Raw genomic sequence first — 25920 nt, 5'->3', positions numbered from 1 at the left:
TCTTAGGTAATGAGATTAGTATACGCGACGCACTCCCAACACACTCACCGGTGCTCATCGTTATCCGCAGACCTTTCCAGAGTGCAATGTCATGTATGTCTCTAGATCGTCATTCACGCCGAGCCATCAACGCGCTCCGTGCATCTTTCAACCGCCCGGTGCACAAGTGCTCGAGTCAACGTGGTAATAATAAAATATACTAAAAAGATCGCGAACTAAGCCCTCGCACCTCCGACTGAAGAAAATTCGTTGTTATTATATGCTGTAAAACCGCTAATAAACGTAGTGCGCAGCGTTGCAGGCGCATGCAGGAGCGGGGTGTTGCCGTATGGCTGTGATGCGCGTGTGCGTATTTGCCTCAGCACCATTCCTGCACGAGACGCACTGTGACAGCGGGCTTCTGGGAAATGGAGTTTATGTGCGCGAATCAAACTCTAGATCAGCCACAGCAATAACCAGCTAAACGAAAGAATTAATATTCGACGACATTAAAGCAAAACTTCCCACCCAAAGTGAGGATTTCCCTTTGTATTGTTCCAAGAAAGAAAACCACTCATATCTGTAACAAGCTATAGCTGGGGCCCCCAGGGGGCTCAGGTGGCCCACAACAAGCCTCCACTCGACACTTAAAGTAATAAGCACCATTAGTCAAAGCACAAACAGTGTGGGACGAGAAATTTGTCATTAAGATATTTTTACACGTCTAGTTTAATTTAAGTACATCAAGTAAAATTAAATGAAATTTAGAAATAAATGAAATAAGCTTTTATTATTATTTCAGTTAATCTTTATTTCAAGTAATAAATTTATGGCTTTAGTTCACTGTATCCACCCTGATATTGCGCAACTGCACAATAGGAAAATGTGCATAAGCAAATTAACGCCATCTAGTGTTGAAGACAGACAGATTGTAAATCTTCAATTCATGCAAATGAATCCTACATGAGATTGAATACCACTAATACCACAACTGGACAAAAGTCTGATTTGTTAGAGCAAACAATCAGCAGTGCTAAATGAAGTTGCTTTAAGACCTCTTACTTGGAAAGGAGTGGGGGGCAATCAAATTGGATGACAGACCAAATTAAATAAATCACTTTATTTCATTTACTTACAATAGTTTTACAATTAAAAAATATATATACACATTTCTCTTCAAATATCAGCGGGTGTTATTGAGCCCCACTTTGTTACACAGATAGTCCATTAGATCCTGCAACAAAAGTCAAATGTCTTATGCTACATTTCAGTCTCTCTTTAAGCAACCACATGAAATTATGCAGGTTTTAAACTGCTCACCTTGATTTTTCGCATCTGATGTACAGCTGCATCATCTAACAACTCAACATTGATGTCATCTTTATTGTCTTCAGAAAGGAACAGTGTCTTCAAAGGTGGAAAATAACCATTACTGAATTTTATACAGAGAGAGAGAAAAAAAAAAAAAAGTGTACACGCACACACAAACAATAGATACTATAACGCACTCACTTCTCCAAGGGAAGTTACTATTGTGGCTGTCGCCATCATTTCATCACCAACAGAGCGACTCGTTTGTCTGTTTATCAAAAGAAAAACAGCATTTTTAGTGAAAACCCACACCACAAGAAACTCACTGGTAAAACCAGATAAGTGAGGAAACTACCTGAATTTACCCAACCCCAAAGCCTGATCACCCATTTTGACAACCCGTCCTTGGGTTCTTTTTGCACTGACAGTTGAGGCACACCTGTCAAAGAAACAGAGGAGCAATCAAAACTTTAGGAAACAGCCAAACACGTACAAAAGCAATTTATCCCTCTGGTATTCAACACTTAGGCAATCACAATCCTCTGCAGTCAGAACAGACTAAAGACAAATTAATGGAAAATGTACTATATTGCATTTTAATTTCTATTCTTTAACATTTTGTATTTTGAGGGGATTTTGTAGGACTGCAAAATATTCACCAATAAAGTATGCACAATTCATTTCTTTAAAAAAAAAAGAAAAGAAAAAAAATAACATTAGAAAGTCATTTTCAATTATATTTTAATATAATTGCACCATGCAATTCATCATTTTCAGAAAAATGTTTTAGGTTTTGCATTTGTATTTACACATTATCAAAAAATACACAATTAAGAAATAAATTCAAAACATACAACACCAATCAAAAAATAAAATCAAAACAAACAGCAGTCTAAAACCACCAGGTTAAATAAAATGTAGTTTACCTCAGACTTCCAGTGCTCTTACTGTTGTGCAGGGTCTTCTTAGTGGGTTTCTGTGATAGCAAAGCTCATGAGTAAAGTAAATTAGGCACCCACAAAGATGACATAAATGGGGGGGTCAGTACCTTTGGGCCTTCAACTGGAGCGGTCTTGTTTTGACCTGATGACCTCTGTTGGCCTACTGCGACACTCAAACCTAAAAGAAATTAAAGCGATCCTTAAAGGAATGAAAGTTACATTTAAAAAAAAAAAAAAAAATTATAAAATTTTAATAAAACCTTTTTTGCTTGGTTTTCGAGATAAGGGTTTCTGAATTTCTGGAGACGCACACTAAAAGAAGAAAAAGAAAAAAACACCACCAGTACTGATGTAAGTGGTGCGGTTATCTGAAGTGAACTCAGAGGACAGCAAAATCATTATTTTACCTTGAGCGCCATAGTGACCTCCCCCACAGACGTGTCATCATCTGAAAAACATTAGAGATTATAAATAATAATAAAAAAACACCAATAACAGGCTCTGTAATTGTCGTACCATTCATCAGGTCTTTAATCAGCGTGGTGTGGAGCGACTGAGGCATTTTCATCAGCTCTATTTTGAAGACTCGGTCCACAGTGGCCAGTAATTTGTTCAGATTAGCCTCCATTTCATTTATCCGGTCCTGGGCTGTTCCGGTGCAAGTAAAAGATTGGGTTCGTTAATATATATAAACAGGAAAGAGCATATTGATTGTAATATATGACTGACCTTCCTTCTCAAACTGCTGTATAAACAGCTCCTTTCTCTTAGTAAGTCTAATTTTCTGGTCATAGTTGTGCTGCGCTTCGGGCTGACCGTCAGAATCCTGACAGACTTTTCTAGTTCTTCGTGAAGCCATGATAATAACAACACAAGACAGAACTTCAGAACTTTTTATAAACAGTACAAAACTCGGAGCAGGTGTTCACAATTACCTTCTTCTGTTTTAATAGCGAAGGTTCTCTAGCGCCACTTACTGGCCTGGATGCGCTTAGTTCAGGATTTTCTCAAACTGGTGACAATTTTACACAAAAAAACTCCAATTGAAAACTACATAAACTGTTAAAAGGTTTGAAATATTGCATATAAATACATTTGACTGAAATGCCTGTATTGACACATTTTGATATGATAAAACTTTCATGGACTTCTACATTAACTGTTCCCTCCTGGAGGAATGACCTGCCCGACTCAATCCAAGCATCCAAGTCCTCAATCATTTTCAAAAAACGGCTGAAAATACATCTCTTTCATCTTTATTTAAGTCTAGCACTCTCTATTCTATTTCTATTCTAACTACTTGTTTTATTTAAAAAGAAAAGAGCCTTTAACACTAGCATTCTCTCTTCTTTCTCTATTCTTTCTACGTATTTTCTCATTTATTATAAATAATGACCTTCTAACACAAGCATTATCTATTCTTTTTCTGTTCTATTGACTTGTTTTATTTTTATTTAAAAATGAGCCTCTAACACTAGCATTCCCTATTATTGTTCTATTCTATCTACTTGATTTTTATTTTATTTTTTTATTTTAAAAACAAAACAAACAAACAAACAAATAACATTGCTATGTATTCGTTACGTATGCTACGTTAGGCGAAACCCCGCCTCCTGACTAATTTAGGCGACGGTACGCGACGTCATATGTGTGCGACACATTTAACTGTCTACTACGGCAGCCTCCTGTCAAGCATGCGAGTGTTGTTTTGATTCTCACGTGTGAGGTTTCTGGCAAATATGAGTAAAATAATGGATGATGCCGTGGATAGTGGCGGAATAGAAGTTATTATTCAGAACGAAGAGGACAAAACTGCACCACGGTGCCCACATGGTATGAGATCAATTATACGTTTATTAATGCCGTCAATTGTCTTATTCTAAAATGCAATTAATACCATATGTAATCATCGATACGTGCTTTTTCAGGACCCGCTTTGTTGTTTGAGAAAACTGGCAATGGAGAGGAGAAAGGAAGAAGATTTTACGCATGCTCTGCTTGTCGGGACAGAAAGGACTGCAACTTTTTTCAGTGGGCTGACGAAAAGGTTTACTAGGACTAACATTGTATTTATTGTTGTACCAATTTTAATGTAACAGCTTTACAAAAGTTTTTTCATGAAATACTAAGAATTGTACAAACAAACTTAAGTTTGAAAAAAATAAGACGAATATATTAAATCCTGTAAAGCCTGACGTGAAATAATAGTTATGCGTCAAATACGAAAGAGGGTTTTCAAGCATCAAAACAATACGTGTAATACAACTTTGAACTGTTGTTGTTGTTTTTGTTAATACATTAGAAGTGTCCAGTTTAAATAAAGTTTTTTTTCCTATGCAAAATATAAATATCATAGGCTACATTTTTTAACCATGATTTATGAAAAACAGCCACTAAAATGTCATTCAGTGCCTGTCAGGCATATTTACCACAAAAATCAGTTCACAACATGTTAAAACACTAATTAGTTTTACCGGAAATACTACTTACTTGTAATTTTACATTTAGGCCATTTGTCAGCAATAAAATTTTACTCCTTTTCAATGCAATAATTTTTACGTAAATATAAGTTTTACACTGGATGACAATGGAACATTATTTCACCCACATTTTGACATTTTATTCTCCCAAAACTTAATTGAAACCTTAAAAGTAGACACTTTACTTGGATTTAGTATTGTCTATGTATATAAAATCACTTTTGCTAAATTTCTTTATTTCTTTATGTGGAGATTAAAATGTATTTGACCCTTATACAAATCTAAAAGTTATGAAAGAATAAAAGTTATAAAAGTCTATTTTTTGGAATAGAATTATCAGTCAGGCAACAGAAGACACGTAGTAGATTGTGTACATCAGGTTTTTCAGCGAGGGTAAGAAACTTGTGTACCAGATATAATACAGTAAGCTTTATAAGGTTAATATAATAATCTAAAATATGACAGCTGAACACAAGCATGTAAAACATAATACAACAAAAATGAAACCTTAATCAAAGACAACAAAAAAAAACATATGTATGAATACTAGTTTTTAATTCACTTTATTTAATTTATGCTTCAGATATCTGAGGCAAGGATGCTTGCCAGAGAAGAACAGAATCGCTCCAAGATGCCTCTTTTCAGTCATCAGGAATACAGCTCAAGGTAAATAACTTTTATTTAAAAAAACTACACTCATCAGATCAGATACTGCCATGTCTGTTTATGGAAAGAGGAAATGACTGAAAACTGAAACGAAAACAGATTGAAACTAAAAAATAGTACCAGAGATACTACAACTCAATAAAATCATTCATATGTGTACGTTTGTTTCTTCTTCAGATTTAGAGAGTTTGTTTCTCTCCCGCTGGAGCAGAGAAGGTTCTGTGTGGACTGTCAGCTGCTGATTCTTCCTGAGGAACGGGCGACTCATGCAAAACACAAGGCACTTTCTGAGGACACCACAGTGCAGAGATTGAAAAGGCCCAGTCTACTTCTGTGTCCTCTAGATAACAAGAAGAGTAATGCACAGTATCTGTTTGCAGATCGTAGCTGTCATTTTCTCCTGGATATGCTCTTGGGGTTAGGCTTCCAGAAAATTCTCTGTGTTGGGACGCCACGGTAAGTGTAAGCAGTTACTGCTATACAAATTTCTATATTTTAAAAATCTTAAAGTGTGTGCAATTATTTTCCTGTCTGTAAAGGCCTTTTCGCACTGAGTATAATGCGAAAAAGCGAGGCGAATCGCAGACGAACGGTGCTTTCACACCGATTGTTCGCCTTCTGCTAATTCACACCTGCACGCTAGGTGGCGCCAACCAACAATGCATTTTTCCTCAGATATGTATCTCGTAAATGGATTTAACATCATCCGCTGCTCAATATACAGCATTAAATTAAGATAAATACTGCTAATATTTGTCATGAACATCCTTTATTGCTCTAAAAATACCATGAGCTGCATACAAAACACATACAGAAAATATATCATCATAATCATGTTTATTTGGTTTCATATTACATGTGTAGAAAAAGAGTGAACACGCTCTGACTCATAACACTCGCGCACGTGGAAGAAAACGGACGGTGCTCTACAGATCACACAGTTCAGTGGACAATTAATAGAAATGTTATTCTGTATAAAGAACACATGAGAATAAATCTGTTCTCAAATACCAACAATAACAAGAACTCCGCATCCACTCTCTACTCTTATCTGGGATACTCTTCTTCGGTTTGTTTACACTGGTTTTATTCCAGCGCATCATCGCGTCCGATATTCATTTCGCTCAGTGTGAACAGGCCTTTAAATTGGCAAAATATCGAATGTGTACAATCGATAACATATCTCCACATTTTAACTTTATAATTGAAGATTCTCTTGTACACATTGACAGATTACATGAGGTGATTAAGTTGCGGAATATGGAGGGCAAGAGTCCTAAAATGAAGAGTTTATTGCTGGATATTGATTACAGGTAAACACAATACAACATAATTCGGTTACACTTTATTTTAAGGTGTCCTTGTTACAGTGTAATTATACATTTAAGGACTGTGTAATATTAATTAAAGGGATGGTTGATTGCAATTTCACTTTTTAACGTTAGTGTGTAATGTTGCTGTTTGAGCATAAACAATATCTGCAAACTTACGAAGATGAAAGATCAATGCAAACGGAGATACTGTCTTTTAAAACCCGGGTTCGTGGCGTAACAAACCCAGATAAACCCCGCCCTCGGGAAAAGGACTTCCCCTTACTTCCCTCGGGAAAAGGCGGCAAAAGGGGCAAGGCCATACTGCACTGCTTTAGAGAAAAGGGAGGGAAAACTAGAGGTGCACGTAAAAATCTATTCATATATGAATCGCAATTCTGTCTTTTAACGATTCTAATGGATTCACAAGTTTCAAAATCAATGTTCTAAAGCAGCGGCTCTTAATACTGTTCACTTCATAAAAGAAGGAAATGATCAGCGGATTTCTCAGAGAAGGGACAGAGCGTTGTGGAACAAAGGTCAATTATGTGAAAAATTATGTGTTTTTTCAAAAACGAAGCATTAACACATGTTAGACTGCACCCCATAAACACAATCAAGCCTAAAAAAAAAAACAGTCAACCATCCCTTTAACAAGATGTACTTACTATATGGTTAGGGTTTGGTTTAGGGCTACTTGAATGTAATTATGTATCATTTATTGTTATTATAATAGTAAGTACATGTAACAAGGACACCATAAAATAAAGTGTTACCCATAATTCTTTGCAAATACAAGGTTAAATAACCACATAGACAGAATTAAATTCTGTTAAGAGGGTGCAGAGAGTATTTTATGTGGTATTTTATTTTTATTTATTTATTAGTATATATTTTTATTATATACTACACTCTATTTTTTCATTGTTTTGCATAAGGTGGAAGAGTAGACTGTTCCTCCAGGTTACCTTGATAACCTTTGCTTTTTTGGACATAGGCTTATATATTATATGCTTTCACTATTAATAACTGTTAATGCTCATAAAGATCGTCCTTTATCTAAGAAATATAATTTTTTTTTTGAGTCTTTTAAAGAAATTAACACTGTTATTCAGTAAAGATTAAATAGAACAAAAGTGTCAGTAATGTTTATTAACTTTTGTTTTTATTATTACTAATAATAATTAAAGACTGAGATCGCATATTTCTATATGATAATGGCCTTTGTCTTTGGGTGAAAAAAAGCGGAAGGCTGGATAGAGAGGCTCAGTAAACTGATGATGTGCTCTTTCAAACACAGCCGTTTGCACTGCTGAAAACTCTTGTAGCGTTCTCATAGTCTCAGCATCATAAAACACTAGACGGCCCTTCTGATACTTTACAAACACCCCTACTCTGTTTGGTGCTGCCCGAGCTGCTGTGATGGGTAGTGCCACGTGTCGATCATTGTGCCAGGCCATGAGATGCCCATTCTGAAACTCAAGACTCCACGAGCACCTGTTCCTTCCAAGCTTGGCACCTTTGTCCCGTCCTCTCCTCTGTAGGCTGCCATAAGCCACGCCCACAGCCCATGATGGACAGCAGCGCACATCTACCTCCCAGTAGTGCTGCCCAGATGTAATAGCAACAGAGCCCAAGGCGCAGAATAACTGATCAAACCTCAGAGGCTCATTGGGAATGCAGCGATCCTCTGAGGAAAGGCACAGGCCCCGTCCGTCTGAGGTCAACTTGATCTGTTTGTGACAGCTCTGTTTGTCAATCGCCACGTTAAAGGAGTCTGTCAAGATGAAACGCAAGAATATTCAGAAACATCTGATTTACTTACAGCATATTCTAAACATTTCTTGTTGCCCATTAGCTAATCCTTTCAATACAGTATGATATATGGAATATGTAATACAGTCTTAAAAATTATGCAAACACAAATTATAATTTTTTAAAATTATAGTATGCAGGATATATACTACCGTTCAACAGTTTGAGATCATTAAGTTTTTTTTTTTTTTTTTTTTTAAAGAACTTATGAAATATTATTACATTTTAAAATAATTTCTTAATTATATTAAAATATTTACTAATTATTAACAATTCTGGGGGAATATATATATATATATATATATATATATATATTATATATATATATATATATATATATACACATATATATATATATATATATATATTTTTTCAACATTCTTTGATAAATTGAAAGAACAGGATTTATCATTTATTTGAAATAGAAATCTTGTAAAATTATAAATACCCCTACTGTGACTTTTGGTCAGTTTAATGTGTCCTTGCTGAAGAAAGTAGTAATTTTTTTTTTTTCTTTTTTTTTCTCTTACTGACTCAAACTTTTAGAGAGAGAGAGAGAGATAAATAGAATAGAGAGAGAGAGAGAGATACGCACATGATATGTATAATATAATCTAAAAATATATATTTTGAATTAACTTGATTTATGGGCTTTAGGTGTTGATAGTGTTTTGTACCCAGCAGCAGGCTCTTTCGCTGGAGCTGGGCTTTCAGATCTTTTGAGATGTTCCTAAGAACCTTCATGAGCTTATGGATCCTTTCTTCATTCATTTTTATCTCCTCTTCAGCTGGGTCCAGTTTCTTACGACAGCTAGTCAGTCTAGTTAAAGATTCATCAGAATCAAACATACAGCATGTTTTCTATCGAACAGAACATGGAAAGGCATGTTGTTTTGAAAATAATTAAGTTATCTATAAGTATTTGTATCAAGGACCCATCACAAAATCCACTATTTATGAAATAGAAAAATATGGCCTTACGTAAAATCCTCAGGAAATGGCTGAAAGCAGAGAACATGCAGAAGAGAATATACAGTATGTGATCCATACATTTTGTCAACAGGATTATTACAACGACATGAAATGCATGTTTCATCCTTGATGGTTACCTGCTTCATGGATTCTGCGGGGCTCTGTTGAGCCGCGTGAATAGCGCTGATGTGTTTCTGCAGGAGACTGAGGTGTTGATTCCAGTCTTGAAGAAGTCGGTTTAGTTTACTGCCGGTCTCCCGGCGGTCTTGCTCTATCATGTCCAGGACAGCCTTCTCGTCCTCGTGCAGAGCCATATGTAGCTCCTCGAAGCACTCCTGTACCTGCTGCTTCATCGCCTCTGAACTCGTTCAGCAGAGATGTTTGATTCATTAGTTATTTAACAGTTAGTTATTTAACAAGCCCTCCATGCCAAGCACCAGTCATATAGATCACTTTTCACCATCAAATCAAATTCCCAACAGGGTTTTGCTTACATTCAGGTTTGCTTGCCGCTTTTTAATTGATTCCAGATGGGATTCTGTTCTTTTCCTTTCCTTCTTCAAGTCATCCAACCAGACTGGCAGCTGTTTACACAATATTTTCGAATTATTTATTTATTACTTCACAATAAGATTTGTATATTTACATTTACATATTTTTTTTTTTTTTTTATCAGTATGTGTTCCCTGGGAAGAGTATGTTTATTCACCAATTATATATAATCAGTATGTGTTCCCTGGGAAGAGTATGTTTATTCACCAAGGGTGCATTTAATTGATCAAAACTAAATGCTGTTCTTAAAACCAGAGTATGTTTATTCACCAAGGGTGCATTTAATTGATCAAAACTAAATGCTGTTCTTTGAACTTTCTTTTCACAAAAGAACCCTAAAGATGTTATCACTTTTATATTTTTATATTACAGCTTTTAATATCACTGATAATAATAAAAAAATATATTGAGCACCAAATCAGCATATTAGAGTGATTCTAAAGGATCATATGACACAGAAGACTGAAGTAATGGCTGCTGAAAATTCAGCTTTGGCATCACAGAAATAAATAAATTAAAATGGAACAGTTACTTCAAATTATAATAACATTTATCAATTTAATTGTTTTCACTGATACTTGTATACAGTGATACATGGTTGAGCATGAGAGCATAAAACATTTAAAAATTTTCACCAACCCCACATTTTTGAACATTCATGAAAGTCTTAAACTTGTTTTTCATTGTTGCAGCCCATGAGCACATGCTCAAACTTTAACAACAACTATAACAATGTTCCTATAGTAGATTTCTGGCATGACCACATTCTTCCGTTTTATTTGTCTGGCAGGTTAGAAAATCTGTCATTACCTCTGAGGGTTTCGGAGAGTTGGCTCCAGCTCTCCTGATCAGTTTTGGAGAGCGTGGGAAGGGCTGGGTAACTTGTGTCCCTGAACGAGCCTCGGTAACCAGACAGAAGGAACTTATTTCCTCTGATAAAGGCCGAAAGTCTTCCTCTGCCATCTCTCCAAGTCTCCTCTGAGCTAATGTGTAGAAACATCATAAACACCACTTAAGTAGTTTTTAGTGATCATAATTGTCTCACTATGTATGGCTTCTTGCTAATGCATAAAATGTCACAGCAAGCCTTTACTAGAACACACAGAATGCCAAAAGTTGCATTTCTATCTGCATAGCCCGAAGCAAGGAGTTAAACATTTTAATCATAATCATACTTTTGAGCAGCCTGCACATAAGGCTTCTGTCTTAACATTGGCACATTATCAAGTTACACAGTTCTATGAACAGTTGTGTTCTTTGTAACTGGAATAATATGCAATAAAATAACTTACCTAAGAGATGGATAAGAGAATTAGTGAATTTGTTTAGTTGTCGTCGTCTCCCTGCAAGCACTGCTATGTTCGTCTGTGGAATGTGTTAAAAAAAAATGTGTGTAGCCCCTTTTAACAAGTCAAAGCCTGCTGCATATGCATATGTGTGCGTGTGAATGCTTTTGCAATGTTTCATAACTGACAGGATTATGTCTGCTCAATTCCAGACTTGTTGACCTGCTGCAGGGTTTGGAAGTAGCGGCAGATTGTGGTTTTTATTTCGCTATTCTGAAATGCATGTTGACACTTGCATTGCATGCATTTTGAAAGCATCAACCTCTGTTTTTTTTTTGCCCTCTTAGGTACTGCCAGTTTTACGGGCAGGATGAGTTCTGCCGCTATAATATGTTCAACCATCACTTTTTTGATGATGAGGTAAAAAAAAAAAATCTCCTTTGACGTCAAATGTGGTCAACTGTACTACATTCTGATAAGTCATGATACGGTGTTTTGCAGGAAGCGGTCACGTTTTTTCAAGGCTTTCTGCGTGAGGAGGAAGGAGCCAAGGTAGTCATGATAACAGACCCCCCATTCGGAGGCCTAGTCAAGCCACTAGCCAACAGTTTCTCTCAGATGGCAATCACCTGGAAAAATCAAAATAAAGGTATGAGAAACGGCATGCTTTACTAAGCCATGGATGACTTATTTTGATTCAACAACTGGTACTTGTGCATGTTTAACTTTCAAAGAAAATCCATTAATACATTTTCAACAGTTTACCAAAAAAATGACAATTCTGCCATTCAACTTCGATTTGGCTTCTTTCTTTTTTTTTTCTTCAGTGGAAGGTGAATGTAAAAATTGTGTTTGCTGATCTCACACAAAGCTGGCTTCAGTTCATATGGCTTCATGTTACTTATTTGCATACTTGAAACCCTCAGTTTCCCTCTATTTTTCGTAATTGCATTGAAAGGAGAGACCAGCACAATTTCACAGAATTTCTCCTTTTATATTCAACGGAAGAAATAAAGTCATGCAGGTTTGGAACAGAATGAGGGTGAGCAAGTGACTCAGACACTTCATAATCTGTTACCATTCTTATCTGTTGTTGTTGATTTTTAGTAAGCAATGCAGGTCAGATGCCAATGATCTGGATCTTCCCTTACTTCTTTGAGTCCCGTATCCTGGAGTGTTTTCCCTCCTTCTCTATGCTGGATTACCAGGTATTATAGGAATATTGTGTTATAAACATGTTAATAAATATAAGAATTAATATATTATAGTCCTGTGTTATTCTTCATTCTCAGGTTGATTATGATAACCACCCTCTATATAAACACGGAAAGACAGGCCGTAAGCAGTCACCTGTTCGACTTTTCACCAATCTGAGCCCCAAAGATATCATTCTACCAGAGGATGAAGGCTACAGGTGCACAAAAATAATGCATTCTGAGTTTTTGATTTGGAAGAGATACATACAAAAGTCTAAAACATGCACTTTAAAAAAAAAAATAGTTACCAAACATTACAAATAAGCAATGACTATCAAAATACATGTCATGAATCTATATATATATGATATCTATATATATATTGAGAGCGAGAGAGAGAACCAATTGCAGATTTTGATTGCATAGGATTAAACATGCACTTAATCATTTGATTTTTTTAATATAAGTAGTTATATATGCTGTTATAAACTGCTTTAAGGTGGTTTATCATTCACAACTATTTTATTTTTTTTCAATCTTTCTCAGATTTTGCAGTGTTTGTGAGAGGTATGTGTCAGCGGGAAATAAACACTGCCCAAAGTGTGACACGTGCCCATCTAAGGTGAATGCTTATTTCTTAGTCAGTGTATGGAATAGGAGTAGATTAACTGACATTTCCCTATTTATCTCACAGGATGGGCGAGAATGGAGGCACTGTGATGAATGTGGACGGTGTGTGAAGCCTTGTAAGCAGATTTGAATTCATTTAAACTGATGTTTCCTAATGTGTTTATTTCTCGCTCTCTTACCACTTTCTTTCTGATCTTATTCTCTCTCCAGCATGGCGTCATTGTTCCTCATGTGGTCACTGTGCTCTCCCTGATCACCCTTGTGGTCAGAGCCAAACTGGCTGTTTCAACTGTGGCAGCCAAAAACACAAACTTAGAACTTGTCCTAAGAAACACAATAAACGGCGAGTATAAACCAGGGTTAACTTAAAAAAATTTTTTACTTGAATTATAATAAACATTTACTGAAATAAAATATTTTTTTAAATAATTACTTATTTCCATTAGCTCCCAAGGCAGCATTTCTTACTTTTAGTCTAAATTCATGTACTAAAGTAAATAAAACTGAAATAGAAATTTAAAACTATATTGACATTAAGGACCTAAAAAATAAATCAAATAATACAAATGACAAAAGCACAAAATTACTAAAACTAAAATAAAATTATATATACATACATACATACATACGCATATATATATATATATATATATATATATATATATATATATATATAATTTGATGTATGTTGTATGTAATTTTATTTTTGTTTTTTTAGTTTTAGTAATTTTGTTTTTGTTTTGTAATTTTCAGTAAATGTTTATTATAAAGTGTTTTTTTTTAACTATGAATATAAATGATTTAAATTGTAAAAAAAAAATTATAATAATTGAAATTCAAAAAATCTAAAAAAAAAAAAAAAAAAAAAAAAAAATAATCAGTCAAGATAATAATCCACTAATACAATATGAAAATACAATTACAGTAAAAACTAACACTTAATATCATGATTTCTGCACTCATACAAACTGTTTTTTCAAGTCTGTTTAATACTAATATAATTCTCTTACACATTTTGCCAACAGAATGATTGTGCCAGGTGGCCGTGGTGCTCCAGGACTGTTAAAACACATTGCTGGCAAATCCACAACTAAGAACAAGAGGAGAAGAACAGTTACATGATCTCACTCACACAGAGTGCATTACAGGATGGGTTTGTGGCTGCTAAAAATTGCATCGTGATCACAAACAGTGAGATCACAAAGTGTGAAACGGCTAACTGGTGTTAAACCTACATCTATAAAAGAAGGTTGTTGTGTATGTACAGCCATAGTTGTCTTCTTGCATCCTCTTTTTGTCACATGCTCATCCTACACTACAACTTTCTCAGTACAACTGACACGTTGTGTGAACAAACCTCATGCTTGGTCTGGAGTAACGTTTCAAAGAAGCTTTGTTCCAATTTATGTGGCTCAAACAGTGACGATCTGTGGATAAAATCTTTGAATACAACTACTGTATTACTGGAATGGATGTCATTTTTGGAAAACACTTTACTTTGATAGTCAACTTTAGACATTCTGTTAACAGTAAGTAACTTTGCAACTACATGCCAACTAGCAGTCATTAGAGTATTAGTAGACTGTCTGCTTAATATCTTCGAACAATTTATTTTGATGGGTCCACAACATACTGACTATGAGAAACTTTGCAAGTATATGCCAACTTACTCTACTAACCCTAACCTAACCTAACAGTCTACTCTGAGAGTTAGTAGACATGTAGATGCAAATTAATGAGAATTAGTTGACATGTAGTTGCAAAGTTGCTTGTAGTTAGTAAAATGTCTAAAGTGGACTATCAAAATAAAGTGTAACCCATTTTTGTATTTTTCAAAAACGACAAACAGGTTTCTTGTTAAATATATAATTTTAATGTATTTAAAGAAACGGGAACAAAAAAAGCTGGAAAGCATGTCACACTTCACTTTTTTAAAAACATTAAAGGAACAATTAATTGCCAGTTCTCAAGAAATTAGTTCTCAGTGCTTTAGAATGTATGTGCTTTAACACAAACAAAACAAAAGCATTTGGTATCAGTTTAAAATACAGTAGTCTTGTAGATTATAATCACCAGTGATTATGGAGGCAGTCAAAGTCAAGTGATGCTCAGCACCTAGTGTACATTTTAAGCTTAGTGTTATTAAAAAGAAAGAAACTTTAACAGAGATTTTAAGCCTGTCCCATCAATGCAGATTTTAATAAGTCACCTGACACATTTGTTAATGCTTGGCAATGCCAGAAATTCAAGTTATTAAAATAGATTTTTAAAACCAAAACAATCATAATCATCGCTCAGTGCTTAGACCTCATAATCTGCGATGCTTCATAACCCATTGAGCTGCCAAACATTAATACTGCGGTTCACATAGGACTTTTTAGAGTCTGCACAGTTCAGTTTTATATGGTGTCAATCCATGTCATGCTGCGACAATAGTGGTTATATTCACAGTTTAGTTAACAAGGGAAACTGTAGTTCAACAAATAGAAGATATAAAGATATTTACGACTACTTAAGCCTCTTATGAATCATGATTATGCTTGGAAAGCTCCACAATTTATATAGTTATCTTAAAGTTTTCCATCTTTAAGCCAGGCCCACTTTTCTAAACTGTCCTTTAGTAGTTGGTGGAGGCACCTGTCAGTCATGACGTTCTTCTATCCTTCCATGGCGTATGGAGAAGGCGACAAGTCGTTTGTACATAGCACTGAGGAAAACGATTGCAACTAGCACTATGCCACATATAACACTGAAGGCCCATCGGGGTCCCAGGATGGTGTAGACCTGAGAGACGAACACAGGCCCGAGGGTCCGCGCACCACTTCCTGATGCTGTCAGCCAGCCCATGTAAACGCCCTGAGTTCGCACACAATTGGGGAAGAGAATAAATAGCATTCATTTGAACCAATCTTTGTGTTACTTTAATTTGAGATTTAATTGAAATTTCAGAAGAAAAGTGTTTTTTACCTGTGGTTTGGGGCCTAGTATCTTTGAGTATAAAGTGTATGACATTACGTTGCATGTGGGATAACCCACTCCAATCAGGATGTCAGAGGTAATGTACTGTGCCAGGTGAATTACAGGGGTAAACAAGCACCAGGCCTGTTTGTATGGGCATCCAGTGGGCTCCAGAGAAGTGTTTGAGGGTTGAGTGGGTGCCAGTCCAGTGTTATTCTGAATGTCTGTTTATGGGGATAATATCTGTTTAATATACACATATTTCTATTGTAATATACTGTACATTAGCATTCAAAAGTGTGGGGTTTTGTTTTTAGAAGATTTTCTTATGCTCACCAAGGATGCATTTATTAAATCAAATATACAGTAATAATTTGATCATTTAAAATAACTTTTCTATTTGAATATATTTTAAAATGTCATTTATCCTTATGATAGCAAAGCTGAATTTTCAGCAGCCATTACTTCAGTCTTCAGTGTCACAAGATCTTTTTAATATGCTGACTTGGCACTCAAGAAACTGTTGAAAACTTTCATGCTGCTTGATATTTTTGCAGAAACCGGGATAAAGGAAAAGCATTACTAAGCATTTAATTGAAATCGAAATCTTGGTTACACTTTATTTTAAGGTGCCTTAGTTAAAGTGTTACTATACACTTAAATACTGAGTAATATTATTAAAAAAAAAAAAAACACTTGGTTAGGTTTAGGAATAGGGTTTGGTTTAGGTTTAGTTGCATGTTATCATGCATAATTTACTGTTATTACTGCAGCAAGTAAATATAACATGTGACACTGTAAAATAAAGTGTCATTTTACCGTCACTTTTGATCAATTTAATGCATCCTTGCAGAAGAAAAAATTATTTCTTTAAAACCCTTTTTCAAAAGTAGTGTTTATTGCTATTTTAATAATAAAGGAAACCAGCTTTGCTGAGTTATTTGGATACCTTACCTGCCCACTGTATTTTAGGATATTGATTTCCCCATGGCAACAAGATAAAGAAACCCACAAATATGAGAATCAAGCCTCCAAGTAGCAGTGGGCGATCTCCTACCCTGAAAAAAACAACCAAAGAAATAACAGATTTTATCTAAGATCTGATCAGTCAGTCTCAGTAAGTCGGGCAATGAGGAAGTCATGTTTTCAAAAACTGCTAACATTCATTATATGTGTTGGGTACAGCAGAAAAAAATGCAACCAACACAGATTTCCTAAGATGACTTCTTATAAGAGGTTTACAGCACCATAAGCTTGAGATGTCAAACTGAAGTAAAAAAGCCGATTTACATGTTCATGCTTCTTCAAAACATTTCAAATACATGAGATATTGCAATAAAGAAAGAGCAATTACTGTAAAAAAAAAAAAATTCCAATAACCAAAATCAAAACATTTTTTACCGTGCTGAGACCACTTTTACCACCACGAACACGAGGATGGACTCAAACCCAATGGCAGCCAATATGATACCATTGTACAAAACAGCTTCTTTCCTTGTCCATGCAAACATGTCCATTGATAGAGGAGTAGATATACTGAAGGGAAAAATTACACATGAATATGCACTAATCAGATATGCCTTTAAATATGAGTCTAGATTAAAGTATAACCACTTACGTTTCAAACACAGCAAAAATGAAGAGAATGACAAAGAAAAGGACATTAGATGTGAACACTGCGATCTGGTCAATATCACCTTCTGCCTCAGGAGCCACATCTACTTGCTCTAAAGGCAGAAAGACAATCACTGTGTAAAACAGACTGTACAGTGACACCACTAGAATGCAACGGTATACTGCTAAAGTATTTAAACCATAAAATAAATCTCTTACCTTCTGAGGTGTAGTTAATTGCACGGATATGATTTCCATGGTCATCCACACAGTGCTCCCTAAATCATGTAAAACACTTTCAATTCTATGCATTGCTTAATTCAAGTAGTCAAATAATGTAAGCTTTAGGTCAAACCTGAAATTAAACACCTTAAATCTATATGTATTTAACTATTGCCAAATGCTATAAAATACCGAGGTTAAATCATTACCTCAAGACTAATATAACCAGCAGAATGTTAATGATCCCGAAGCAGGCGGCCAACAGCGCTGGAGCAGTGTACATATTAACCTGAAGCTGGATGACATTCACAGTGACGCCAGTCTCTCCAATGAATGACAAAGCAGCCTGCAGGGCTGAGAAATTAATGCAATCAACATTTTTTGAAGTTAATGATTAAAAAGACACTATCAAACTAAGTTGGGAACAATTACTGTTCTTGCAGACCATTTTCAGTTCAAACGCATTCTGGAATTAACATGCTTTTATTGCCTTTACACAAACCTGGGCCAAGTATGAAGCCGAGAGCTTGGCAGGCACTCATGTTTGCCATTGCACAGGTTCTTTCCTTCAGGGAAGTGGCACCAGCCACATAGGACCTCACAACTGCTACATTACCTACGGGACAGAATAAAGGACCTTTACAATGCATCCAAATAAAATACTTTACCTTGTGCTTGATAATAATTGTTAGAATAATTTATGAATAAATAAAATAATAATTGCAAAATAAACATGTTAGAATTTTAAATTATATTAGCTAATTATAATAGCATTTTTCTTATTTAAAGTATATATCTTAAGTCTCTTTTGCTCACCTAGGAAGCAGTTATTTATCAAAAATACAGTAAATTTATGATTAATACTTTAATAAAATTACAAAAAAATATATTAAAATACTTAAATATTAAAATTAGAAATTAAAATAATTTCAATTATTTGAAATAGATTTTTGTAACATTATAAATTGTCTTTGCTGTCACTTTTGATCAAGCTCCAATGCCCACAAATGTACGAGCCAAAAGCATATAAATTTATTAATAAATGTATATAAGTTTACCTGCTCCAATGCCCACAAATGTACGAGCCAAAAGCATGTGAATTTTTTTGTGTGAGGAAGGTAGGGAGACATAGGCGTAGTAAATGTTAGCAGAGACGTTGATGAATAAAGAGCAGACTAGAGGCTCTTGTCGAGGCCTGTGATTGGACCACAGTCCAAAGAGGGGTGAGGCCACCATCTGACCCAAACTGTATGCAGCAACCACCCACCCCAAGAAACTGGCATCTGCACTCTTATCAATCTAAAAAAGAAATACAAAGCATGACTGATGGATTTACAAGACAGTCATAGACTAACAAGGCTTGAAAAATTACTGTGCAACTACCTTCAGTCAACCGAGCAATCGCAGAAAAAACGTATTTTTTAATAAACTATATTTTTTTTATAAATTTAAATAAAACAAAATAACATTTGGAGTGCATTTTAAATGTATGTGTATTACTGTGCAATACTTATTTCACTCACTGAAATGCAAATCAGTTTCAAAACTTTATATAATGTGTTTTTTTTCTGGATTTTTTGGCTGGTATTCTGTCTCTATACATTAAAATAAACCTACCATAAAAATTAAAGACCCTTCATTTCTTTGTAAGTGGGCAAACTTACAAAATCAGCAGGGGATCAAATAAATATTTTCCCCACTGTACACAAACATACGTATATATATATATATATATATATATATATATATATATATATATATATATATATATATATATATATATATATATATATATATAATGATCTTAGGAAACAATTTAATATTTTGATATACTGGATTTTTTTATTTTCATGAGCTGTAAGCTCTTATCATAAAAATGTAAAAAAATCTTTTGAAATGTTTTACTTTACATATTATAAATCTTGAATATATGAAAGTTTCACTTTTTTAAATCGGTACCAAAAAAAAAGATTTTTTTCACGATATTAAAATTTTTTGAGATATACCTATATATATATATATATATATATATATATATATATATATATATATATATATATCTATCTTTTTTTTTTTACATATTCACAGAATCGAAACAACAGATTTTAGACAACATTTAACATTCTCAGGGGGAAATCACAATCTGAAAATTCAACAGGTTTCAGTTGATGCATTTAAGAACCTTTGGCACACTTTCTTAGAAATGGAATGCACATATACCGACTTCCCTCTTTCACTTCTAGTTTGTACATCATGCTTAACACAGGGAATCATACTCTGCACAGTATTTATAGAACTGCCATAATAATGAACATTCCCTTCACTCAAATTTTAGCTGCACAGAATACACTTAGTTTCTGTAAATCAAGCGGTAGAACATGATGCTGTGAAACACCACGGTCATGAGTTTAATTTCCAAGAAATGCATCAACTTAAAAAATTTATAGCCTAAGTATTATATAGTGTGTGTAAATCCAAATACACTTACTTTCTTCAGATAGGGCCATATGGAAGTAATGACAATCGTAAAACCTAAAAAACAAAACAAAAAAACAATGCAATCAGTGATATATATTACATGCATGTACTTTGTACTATACAAACAATGCAACTAACATTAATTTATATATCTATTGTAACTACAACAGGTGTACAGAGAGATTCCTTCTTGTTTTGCTATTTTTGTGAGGTTTAAAGGCATAATATGTTGGATTACACTGCAGTGTAACAAGTTACAAGTGTACAATTAAACACATTGTCAGTGTTCTGATATTGCACAAACAAACATCTTGCAGGTTACAGCAGGCTTTCAACTTTGAAATGAATGCATGTTGGATGCATGTTTGTTCACTGAACCGGAGAGCACAATACATCTGCACAGCAGCGTTTACTGTAATCTGATCAGTAACAGTCAAAGCAGAAATAAGGGTGTGAGAGATAAAGAACGTGTTTCTTACCAACGCTGCTAAGGAACATGGTGAAGTACATGACCCTGATGGACCTCCAGCGGCTTCTGTCTGCATCCCCACCACTAACAGAGGAAAAGACAGTTTATTAACATTCATGGATATATAACTAACAATCATAGCTCTTGATTGTTTACACTTAAGCCTATTTAATTACAATGATCTCATGCATTATGCATGTTATGCATGCATTATGACAGGAGCTCATGATTGATGTAACAGTCATATCTTCACTTTCACACTGGGACGACTTAATCTATTCTGAACATGAATCATCATGTTGTGCATTAGTGACAAATACCCTTGTGACTGAACACACACAGGCAACACTGTTAGATTGCTCGAGCTAAATGTTTCCAATTCAGACATTTCATAACAGAAAACAAGATCAGCTCTGGCATACTGAGTAATTGCAAATGCAATTATCAAAACTTACCTTGTAATTTCGCCTCTGAGAAGCGGAGTGTTTTCGTCAGACTCCACAAGAGACATTATTAGTGATTAAGCAGCTTGAGAAAATGAAACGACGACAAGACTCAGTTCATTGACATGCTCCTTATAATCAAGTTAACTTGACTGAAAACCGTCTAGATTTGCACAACAGAAATCTCGAAAACGCATTCAGGTATTTGTATAATATTCCCATTTTAGCTGTTAGGTACAGTAGTGTTAAGAGTAATTCGGTGTTATTTCACGCGCAGTCTAAGGTCCATTGGTGTTGTTGATTCTGCGCAAACTTGAATCCTCTGATTGCTCTGAAGTTTCGTGGTCACACGTGAGCAGTGAGAAACTGAAAACAAACCGCGACATCCAGATTTCAAAATAAAGGTCCCAAAAGTCCCTTTTCTTTTCGTCTCGTATTCTCTTCTCTTTTTTTAATTTATTCCTGTTATGACAAAGTTGAATTTTCGGCAGCCATTAACACACAGCCTTCAGTGTCACTCAAAAAATCATTCTAATATGCTGATTTGTGTATTAAAAACCTTAATTATTCCAGACAGCAGTGTATACAGGAGCCATCAACATCACCCTCTCATTTTCAATCAAGAGGCTGTAATGTTGGTGAAATATGTTTGACAAGATATCAACCAATGCAATCAGTACAGTTGTATAATTAAACATTGCAGTCTGCCACTGGATTAATGACAATAACATTTGCATGTTGACCAAGTGGTGAATAAAATGTCAAGAGGAGGATGAATAAACACAGAGTGGGATTTTTGTGATAGTGATAGTAATAGTGACAGTTGATAGACAAATAACTGACAACCTTTTAGGAACAGAAATTGTGAACGAGATGAACAGGAATAAATAGGTGCATCTGGAATCTTGAGAGCAGGGGTGTCAAACACATAGACCGAAGACGGCCAAACCATCCCGCCCACGTTATGAATTGAACGATAATATAAAGCAACTAAAACGTTATTTTGAAAATTACATAAAGTGTATTCGCTACAATATTTAATGCGGAACATAAGTGATGTTAGCTGCATTGTAACTGATGCTTGTGTGGCAAGTAAGGCTACTAGTGATTTTAAACATGAAAAAAGGTTATATGTTCTGTGAGGTCAGCGCCGACCAGCATTAATCACAAACCCATTTTGTGTTGTAAAAGTGTGCAATATTAAACAACAATATGAGATGCACTGAAGCTTGGAATGGAAAATGTTTTCTACTGTAATATCATAATTGTTGTTATAACAATATGTATTGTGTATTGTTCAACTAGATGTTTATCTAGATGTTATTATATAACAATAACATCTTGAGAGTCCATAATATAATATAATAAATATGGTTTAATTAATAAAAATATGGTTTAATTATCATTACACATATGAAAGTGAAAATGAAAGTGAAGTGACGTGTGGCCAAGTATGGTGACCCTCGGAATTTGTGCTCTGCATTTAACCCATCCCACACAGTAGTGGACACACACACGTCGTGAACACACACCCGGAGCAGTTGGCAGCCATGTTGCTGTTTTTGTTGATATTGCACACCTTTATAATAAGCTAGCATCATCCTACTATATTGTAGTTTGTAGGGTTAATATTAATGCTATTGTGAGCAAACTAATGTTTAACAATTCGGCCCACACAAGGGGACATATTATCAGATCCGACCATCAACCTAAAATGAGTTTGACACCCCCTGCTTCAGGGGAAGGTCACACATCAGGGAACTGAAGAAGACACATGTGGAGATGGTGATGATGTGAACAGGTGTGAGAGCAGCAGCAGCAGCATTCGGTCAGTGAGACAAGGATGAACCATGCAGACAAAACAATGACCCAGTTTGCTTTTTATCCTGTGGATCTACTTACTTGTGTGAAGTGGCTTTCTCATCTGTGACCCAAGTCTAAACCATGCAAAGGAACAAACTCAAAGTTGTAAACAGTCTTGTTACAGCAGTGGCATCACTGTCATGAAATTTAATTTCATTTCATTTTTTTATTTAATCTTATTTAAAAATAAGATAAGCTTGAACTTGTGAGCTTGTATCTTGAACTTGGGAAAATTTTTCATGGCAATCATAAGATCCATCAGAACACCATGTAAGTTAATTGTTAATACAACAGAATTGTGGTAACTTAGTCACAGATGTAATAAAAATGGACTGAAGGCTTCTAAGACGGTTTAATTGATATTTCATATTAATTTCCTTTGGATTTACAGTAGTAGCAATAGGCTACTTGTAGTGGCTGTTGGCATGATGTATTTGTTGTGTACCATCAGCACCACCCAGCGTAACAAACGAAGATGAATAATGCCACAGCAAACCTTGTCATGAACATCGGCGTTGTTTCCAAGTGCTCCATTCTGGACTCAGTCGGATTTATTAGGGTCTACAAGGAGCAAAATCCTTTGATAACTAAAACAGCAAATATGCAATTAACATATTCACAATATATATATATATATACAAAAACAATGAAGAACATATAACGTTACCGTTTTAGAGAGCAGAGGCAATAAGATCGAGGTTCCACTAAATGTCCCGCCCTCCCAGCTAAAAGAGAGGATTTGATTGGTTATACCACTGTGTTGACAGTCTGTTTGCCCAATCCTATCCATCTGTTTCCGGGGGGCCCTACTGTTAAAAAAAAAAAAGTCAGTGTCAGGCAAAACGGTGTCAAACTTTTTTTAAACGGAAACGGTGGTGTGTTGAACACCCTGTTCTGATGATGCAAGAGTTGCAACTATGTAGTGATGTGAAGTTCGGATCATTTTACTGACTCGGACCTTTGAGTCTCGTTCAGCAAAATGAACGAATCTTTTTTTGAGTCATTTCGTTCATTTTAGCAAAATATAATTAAAATGTTAGGTGCTACTTCCCTAACACATCTACTTCTTATACAAACGTTGATCACACTACACACAATACAAAACTATAATGGTATAAGAAACAGAAAAAAATAATTGTTTACCTGGGTCTTTAGTCTATGATTAGCTCACCTCACCTCTTAAATCTGACAAGTCTTCGGGTTGGAGTTGTTATTTCACCCCATAAACTTAACCAATGCAGCTGGAAAGAGAATTGATTAGTTCATCTCTTGAGTCTTCAGGTTTGAGTCGTTCGTTCATCACGTGACAGCCTCATCAGCTAACCCTATGCAGTACCACGCCAAAAGCCGAAGAAGAAGCGGCTTGCCTGATAAGCATTATAGCCGTGACGGCGGCAAATAAATATCAAATCATTAAATCATTATTTAAAATTACAAAAAGGATTTTAGATTTTAGGAGAGGTGCACGTCATGCTACGGCGTAGGGTGTGCGTCTATGCGTAGGCTACGGCGTAGGTCCGACGCAGAAGTATAAACAAAGAGTATAGAAGCCTATACTCTTTGGTATAAATCAGCCTTTACGCGTATGGGGCTGTCACGTGATGAATGAAGGACTCGAAAAACCTGAAGACTCGAAACGACATGTGAACTAATTCAGTGCAGGACCTATAGGATGTTGCGCATGCGCGACAGAACGAATCACTCCCCGAGACGACTCGTTCTTCCCGAGTCACATTAAAGATTCATTCAAAATGAACGAATCATTCAAGAACGACCTATCACTACCCATCACTACAACTATGGCAGCTGAGAAGGCCATTCTTTGTGTTCTTCTTGAAGAATTTTCGGAGCCTGATAAAATCGGTATAAATACGTATTTAATACTGCAAAATACGCTCGATGTTACAGTCACTGCCTTTGCCGTACAGAATAAAAAGAACATCCCAATCGAGTGAAGGGATTTGCGGAAACTGTGGTTCCTAATTATTGTGATCCAACATTTGCCTCGCATTTCAGGATGAAAAGACAAATATTTCTGGTGAAGGATAATCCATTGTGTTATGATCTATATTACCTTATTATTTCTATTGTGAGTGTTAGGCATATCATTATTGCTAATCACTGTTGTTGTGCTATGATATTGTAATATTTACCATTATATAATCGGAGGAGTATAGTATTTCAGTTATTTTGCCTTTAATGTAAATAAACGTGCAAACAATATACTTGCTCTTGTGAATTTATTTTGATGTCAATTACATTGTGCAAGCTGTCTCTTTAATACCACGTGGTTTATATACATGTTGCTGCTGATTGGGCTGACATTTCTGACACACCCACCAAACGAGAAAACGTGTCTTGCCCACCGTTTCCAGGAAACATGTCGTTCAAACCGGAAACCGTAGCGGTTTGAGCTTGAACTTGCCCAACTTCAAATTCCCCCAGGTATAATGCACGTATTTATAAACAAAGTAAAACATAAAAAACAAAACAAACATGTTCCACACTAATTTGGGGGATTCTTTTTTAAGAAAACCTGATGCATTTATTTTACAGTATTCTTTGCATTGCTTTTCAAAGGCTTATGAGTGTTTGCCAGTGATATTTAACGAAAATGATGGGGCTATATTTTATCTACAGATCCCTTACAGGATTTTCACTCTGTCCAACTGCCTTCTTTGGATAGATATAGAAAGAAAGAAGGATGCCCCCTTGGTTAAGGTCCTTTTCTGACC

The 25920-nt window shown here is 35.3% G+C and overlaps 4 protein-coding genes across 8 annotated transcripts; 1 reads left to right on the top strand and 3 right to left on the bottom strand.

Moving 5' to 3' along the window:
- Nucleotides 1-1084: 1084 nt before the first annotated feature.
- cdca9 (cell division cycle associated 9) lies at nt 1085-3149 on the bottom strand. The gene is made up of 10 exons (XM_042735433.1): nt 2961-3149; nt 2748-2879; nt 2639-2679; nt 2492-2543; nt 2339-2409; nt 2217-2266; nt 1646-1729; nt 1492-1558; nt 1300-1386; nt 1085-1213 (listed from the first exon to the last, which is right to left on the bottom strand). Exons 1-10 carry the CDS (start codon nt 3088-3090, stop codon nt 1163-1165), a joined length of 765 nt encoding a protein of 254 aa, XP_042591367.1. The 5' UTR covers nt 3091-3149; the 3' UTR covers nt 1085-1162.
- A 718-nt stretch (nt 3150-3867) lies between these two features.
- LOC109100133 (rRNA N6-adenosine-methyltransferase ZCCHC4-like) lies at nt 3868-14616 on the top strand. Its single transcript, XM_042735431.1, has 13 exons — nt 3868-4064; nt 4160-4278; nt 5295-5377; nt 5555-5833; nt 6610-6690; nt 11660-11732; nt 11814-11961; nt 12420-12520; nt 12605-12726; nt 13055-13130; nt 13203-13254; nt 13349-13481; nt 14164-14616. Exons 1-13 carry the CDS (start codon nt 3971-3973, stop codon nt 14258-14260), a joined length of 1458 nt encoding a protein of 485 aa, XP_042591365.1. The 5' UTR covers nt 3868-3970; the 3' UTR covers nt 14261-14616.
- Nucleotides 7535-11459, bottom strand: LOC109100132 (tripartite motif-containing protein 14-like). 3 transcript variants are annotated; one of them, XM_019113631.2, is made up of 7 exons: nt 11319-11457; nt 10837-11009; nt 9969-10058; nt 9612-9842; nt 9484-9503; nt 9180-9322; nt 7535-8464 (listed from the first exon to the last, which is right to left on the bottom strand). In XM_019113631.2, exons 2-7 carry the CDS (start codon nt 10987-10989, stop codon nt 7872-7874), a joined length of 1230 nt encoding a protein of 409 aa, XP_018969176.1. In that variant the 5' UTR covers nt 10990-11009; nt 11319-11457; the 3' UTR covers nt 7535-7871. The 3 variants fall into 3 exon arrangements, with proteins under 3 accessions (XP_018969176.1, XP_018969175.1, XP_042591366.1); XM_019113630.2 differs by having other exon boundaries at nt 9484-9842; nt 11319-11459; XM_042735432.1 differs by lacking the exon at nt 11319-11457 and having other exon boundaries at nt 9484-9842; nt 10837-11308.
- Nucleotides 14617-14988: 372 nt separating the features above from the next.
- On the bottom strand, nt 14989-23988 carry LOC109100130 (major facilitator superfamily domain-containing protein 8). 3 transcript variants are annotated; one of them, XM_042735429.1, is made up of 14 exons: nt 23853-23988; nt 23682-23746; nt 23225-23259; nt 20890-20963; nt 20421-20464; nt 18991-19231; nt 18435-18548; nt 18142-18286; nt 17930-17988; nt 17715-17823; nt 17498-17632; nt 17051-17154; nt 16106-16320; nt 14989-15994 (listed from the first exon to the last, which is right to left on the bottom strand). In XM_042735429.1, the coding sequence occupies exons 4-14, from the start codon at nt 20918-20920 to the stop codon at nt 15779-15781; spliced, it is 1413 nt and encodes a 470-aa protein (XP_042591363.1). In that variant the 5' UTR covers nt 20921-20963; nt 23225-23259; nt 23682-23746; nt 23853-23988; the 3' UTR covers nt 14989-15778. The 3 variants fall into 3 exon arrangements, with proteins under 3 accessions (XP_042591363.1, XP_042591361.1, XP_042591362.1); XM_042735427.1 differs by lacking the exon at nt 23225-23259; XM_042735428.1 differs by lacking the exons at nt 23225-23259; nt 23682-23746; nt 23853-23988 and adding an exon at nt 21335-22732.
- Between the last annotated feature and the right edge of the window lie 1932 nt (nt 23989-25920).

The sequence above is a fragment of the Cyprinus carpio genome, chromosome B12 (assembly GCF_018340385.1).
Source record: "Cyprinus carpio isolate SPL01 chromosome B12, ASM1834038v1, whole genome shotgun sequence".
NCBI classification, from domain to species: domain Eukaryota; kingdom Metazoa; phylum Chordata; class Actinopteri; order Cypriniformes; family Cyprinidae; genus Cyprinus; species Cyprinus carpio.
The sequence above is the reverse complement of the archived record's forward strand: the minus strand, read 5'-3'. Positions and strand labels throughout refer to the sequence as shown.

Excerpts from the sequence above, each read along its gene's own strand:
- cdca9 (XM_042735433.1), bottom strand. The coding sequence starts at position 3,090 with ATGGCTTCACGAAGAACTAGAAAAGTCTGTCAGGATTCTGACGGTCAG. Across the intron at positions 2,680-2,747 it reads GATTAAAGACCTGATGAATG|ATGATGACACGTCTGTGGGG; the intron begins GTACGACAATTA and ends AATGTTTTTCAG. Across the intron at positions 1,214-1,299 it reads ATCAGATGCGAAAAATCAAG|GATCTAATGGACTATCTGTG; the intron begins GTGAGCAGTTTA and ends CTTTTGTTGCAG.
- LOC109100133 (XM_042735431.1), top strand. The coding sequence starts at position 3,971 with ATGAGTAAAATAATGGATGATGCCGTGGATAGTGGCGGAATAGAAGTT. Across the intron at positions 5,378-5,554 it reads CATCAGGAATACAGCTCAAG|ATTTAGAGAGTTTGTTTCTC; the intron begins GTAAATAACTTT and ends TTTCTTCTTCAG. Across the intron at positions 11,962-12,419 it reads CTGGAAAAATCAAAATAAAG|TAAGCAATGCAGGTCAGATG; the intron begins GTATGAGAAACG and ends GTTGATTTTTAG.
- LOC109100132 (XM_019113630.2), bottom strand. The coding sequence starts at position 10,989 with ATGGCAGAGGAAGACTTTCGGCCTTTATCAGAGGAAATAAGTTCCTTC. Across the intron at positions 10,059-10,836 it reads ACTCTCCGAAACCCTCAGAG|CTGCCAGTCTGGTTGGATGA; the intron begins GTAATGACAGAT and ends TTGTGTAAACAG. Across the intron at positions 8,465-9,179 it reads GCGAAAGAGCCTGCTGCTGG|ACTCCTTTAACGTGGCGATT; the intron begins GTACAAAACACT and ends TCATCTTGACAG.
- LOC109100130 (XM_042735427.1), bottom strand. The coding sequence starts at position 23,975 with ATGGATAGGATTGGGCAAACAGACTGTCAACACAGTGGTATAACCAAT. Across the intron at positions 19,232-20,420 it reads TATGGCCCTATCTGAAGAAA|ATTGATAAGAGTGCAGATGC; the intron begins GTAAGTGTATTT and ends TTTCTTTTTTAG. Across the intron at positions 17,824-17,929 it reads AATTAACTACACCTCAGAAG|AGCAAGTAGATGTGGCTCCT; the intron begins GTAAGAGATTTA and ends TTCTGCCTTTAG.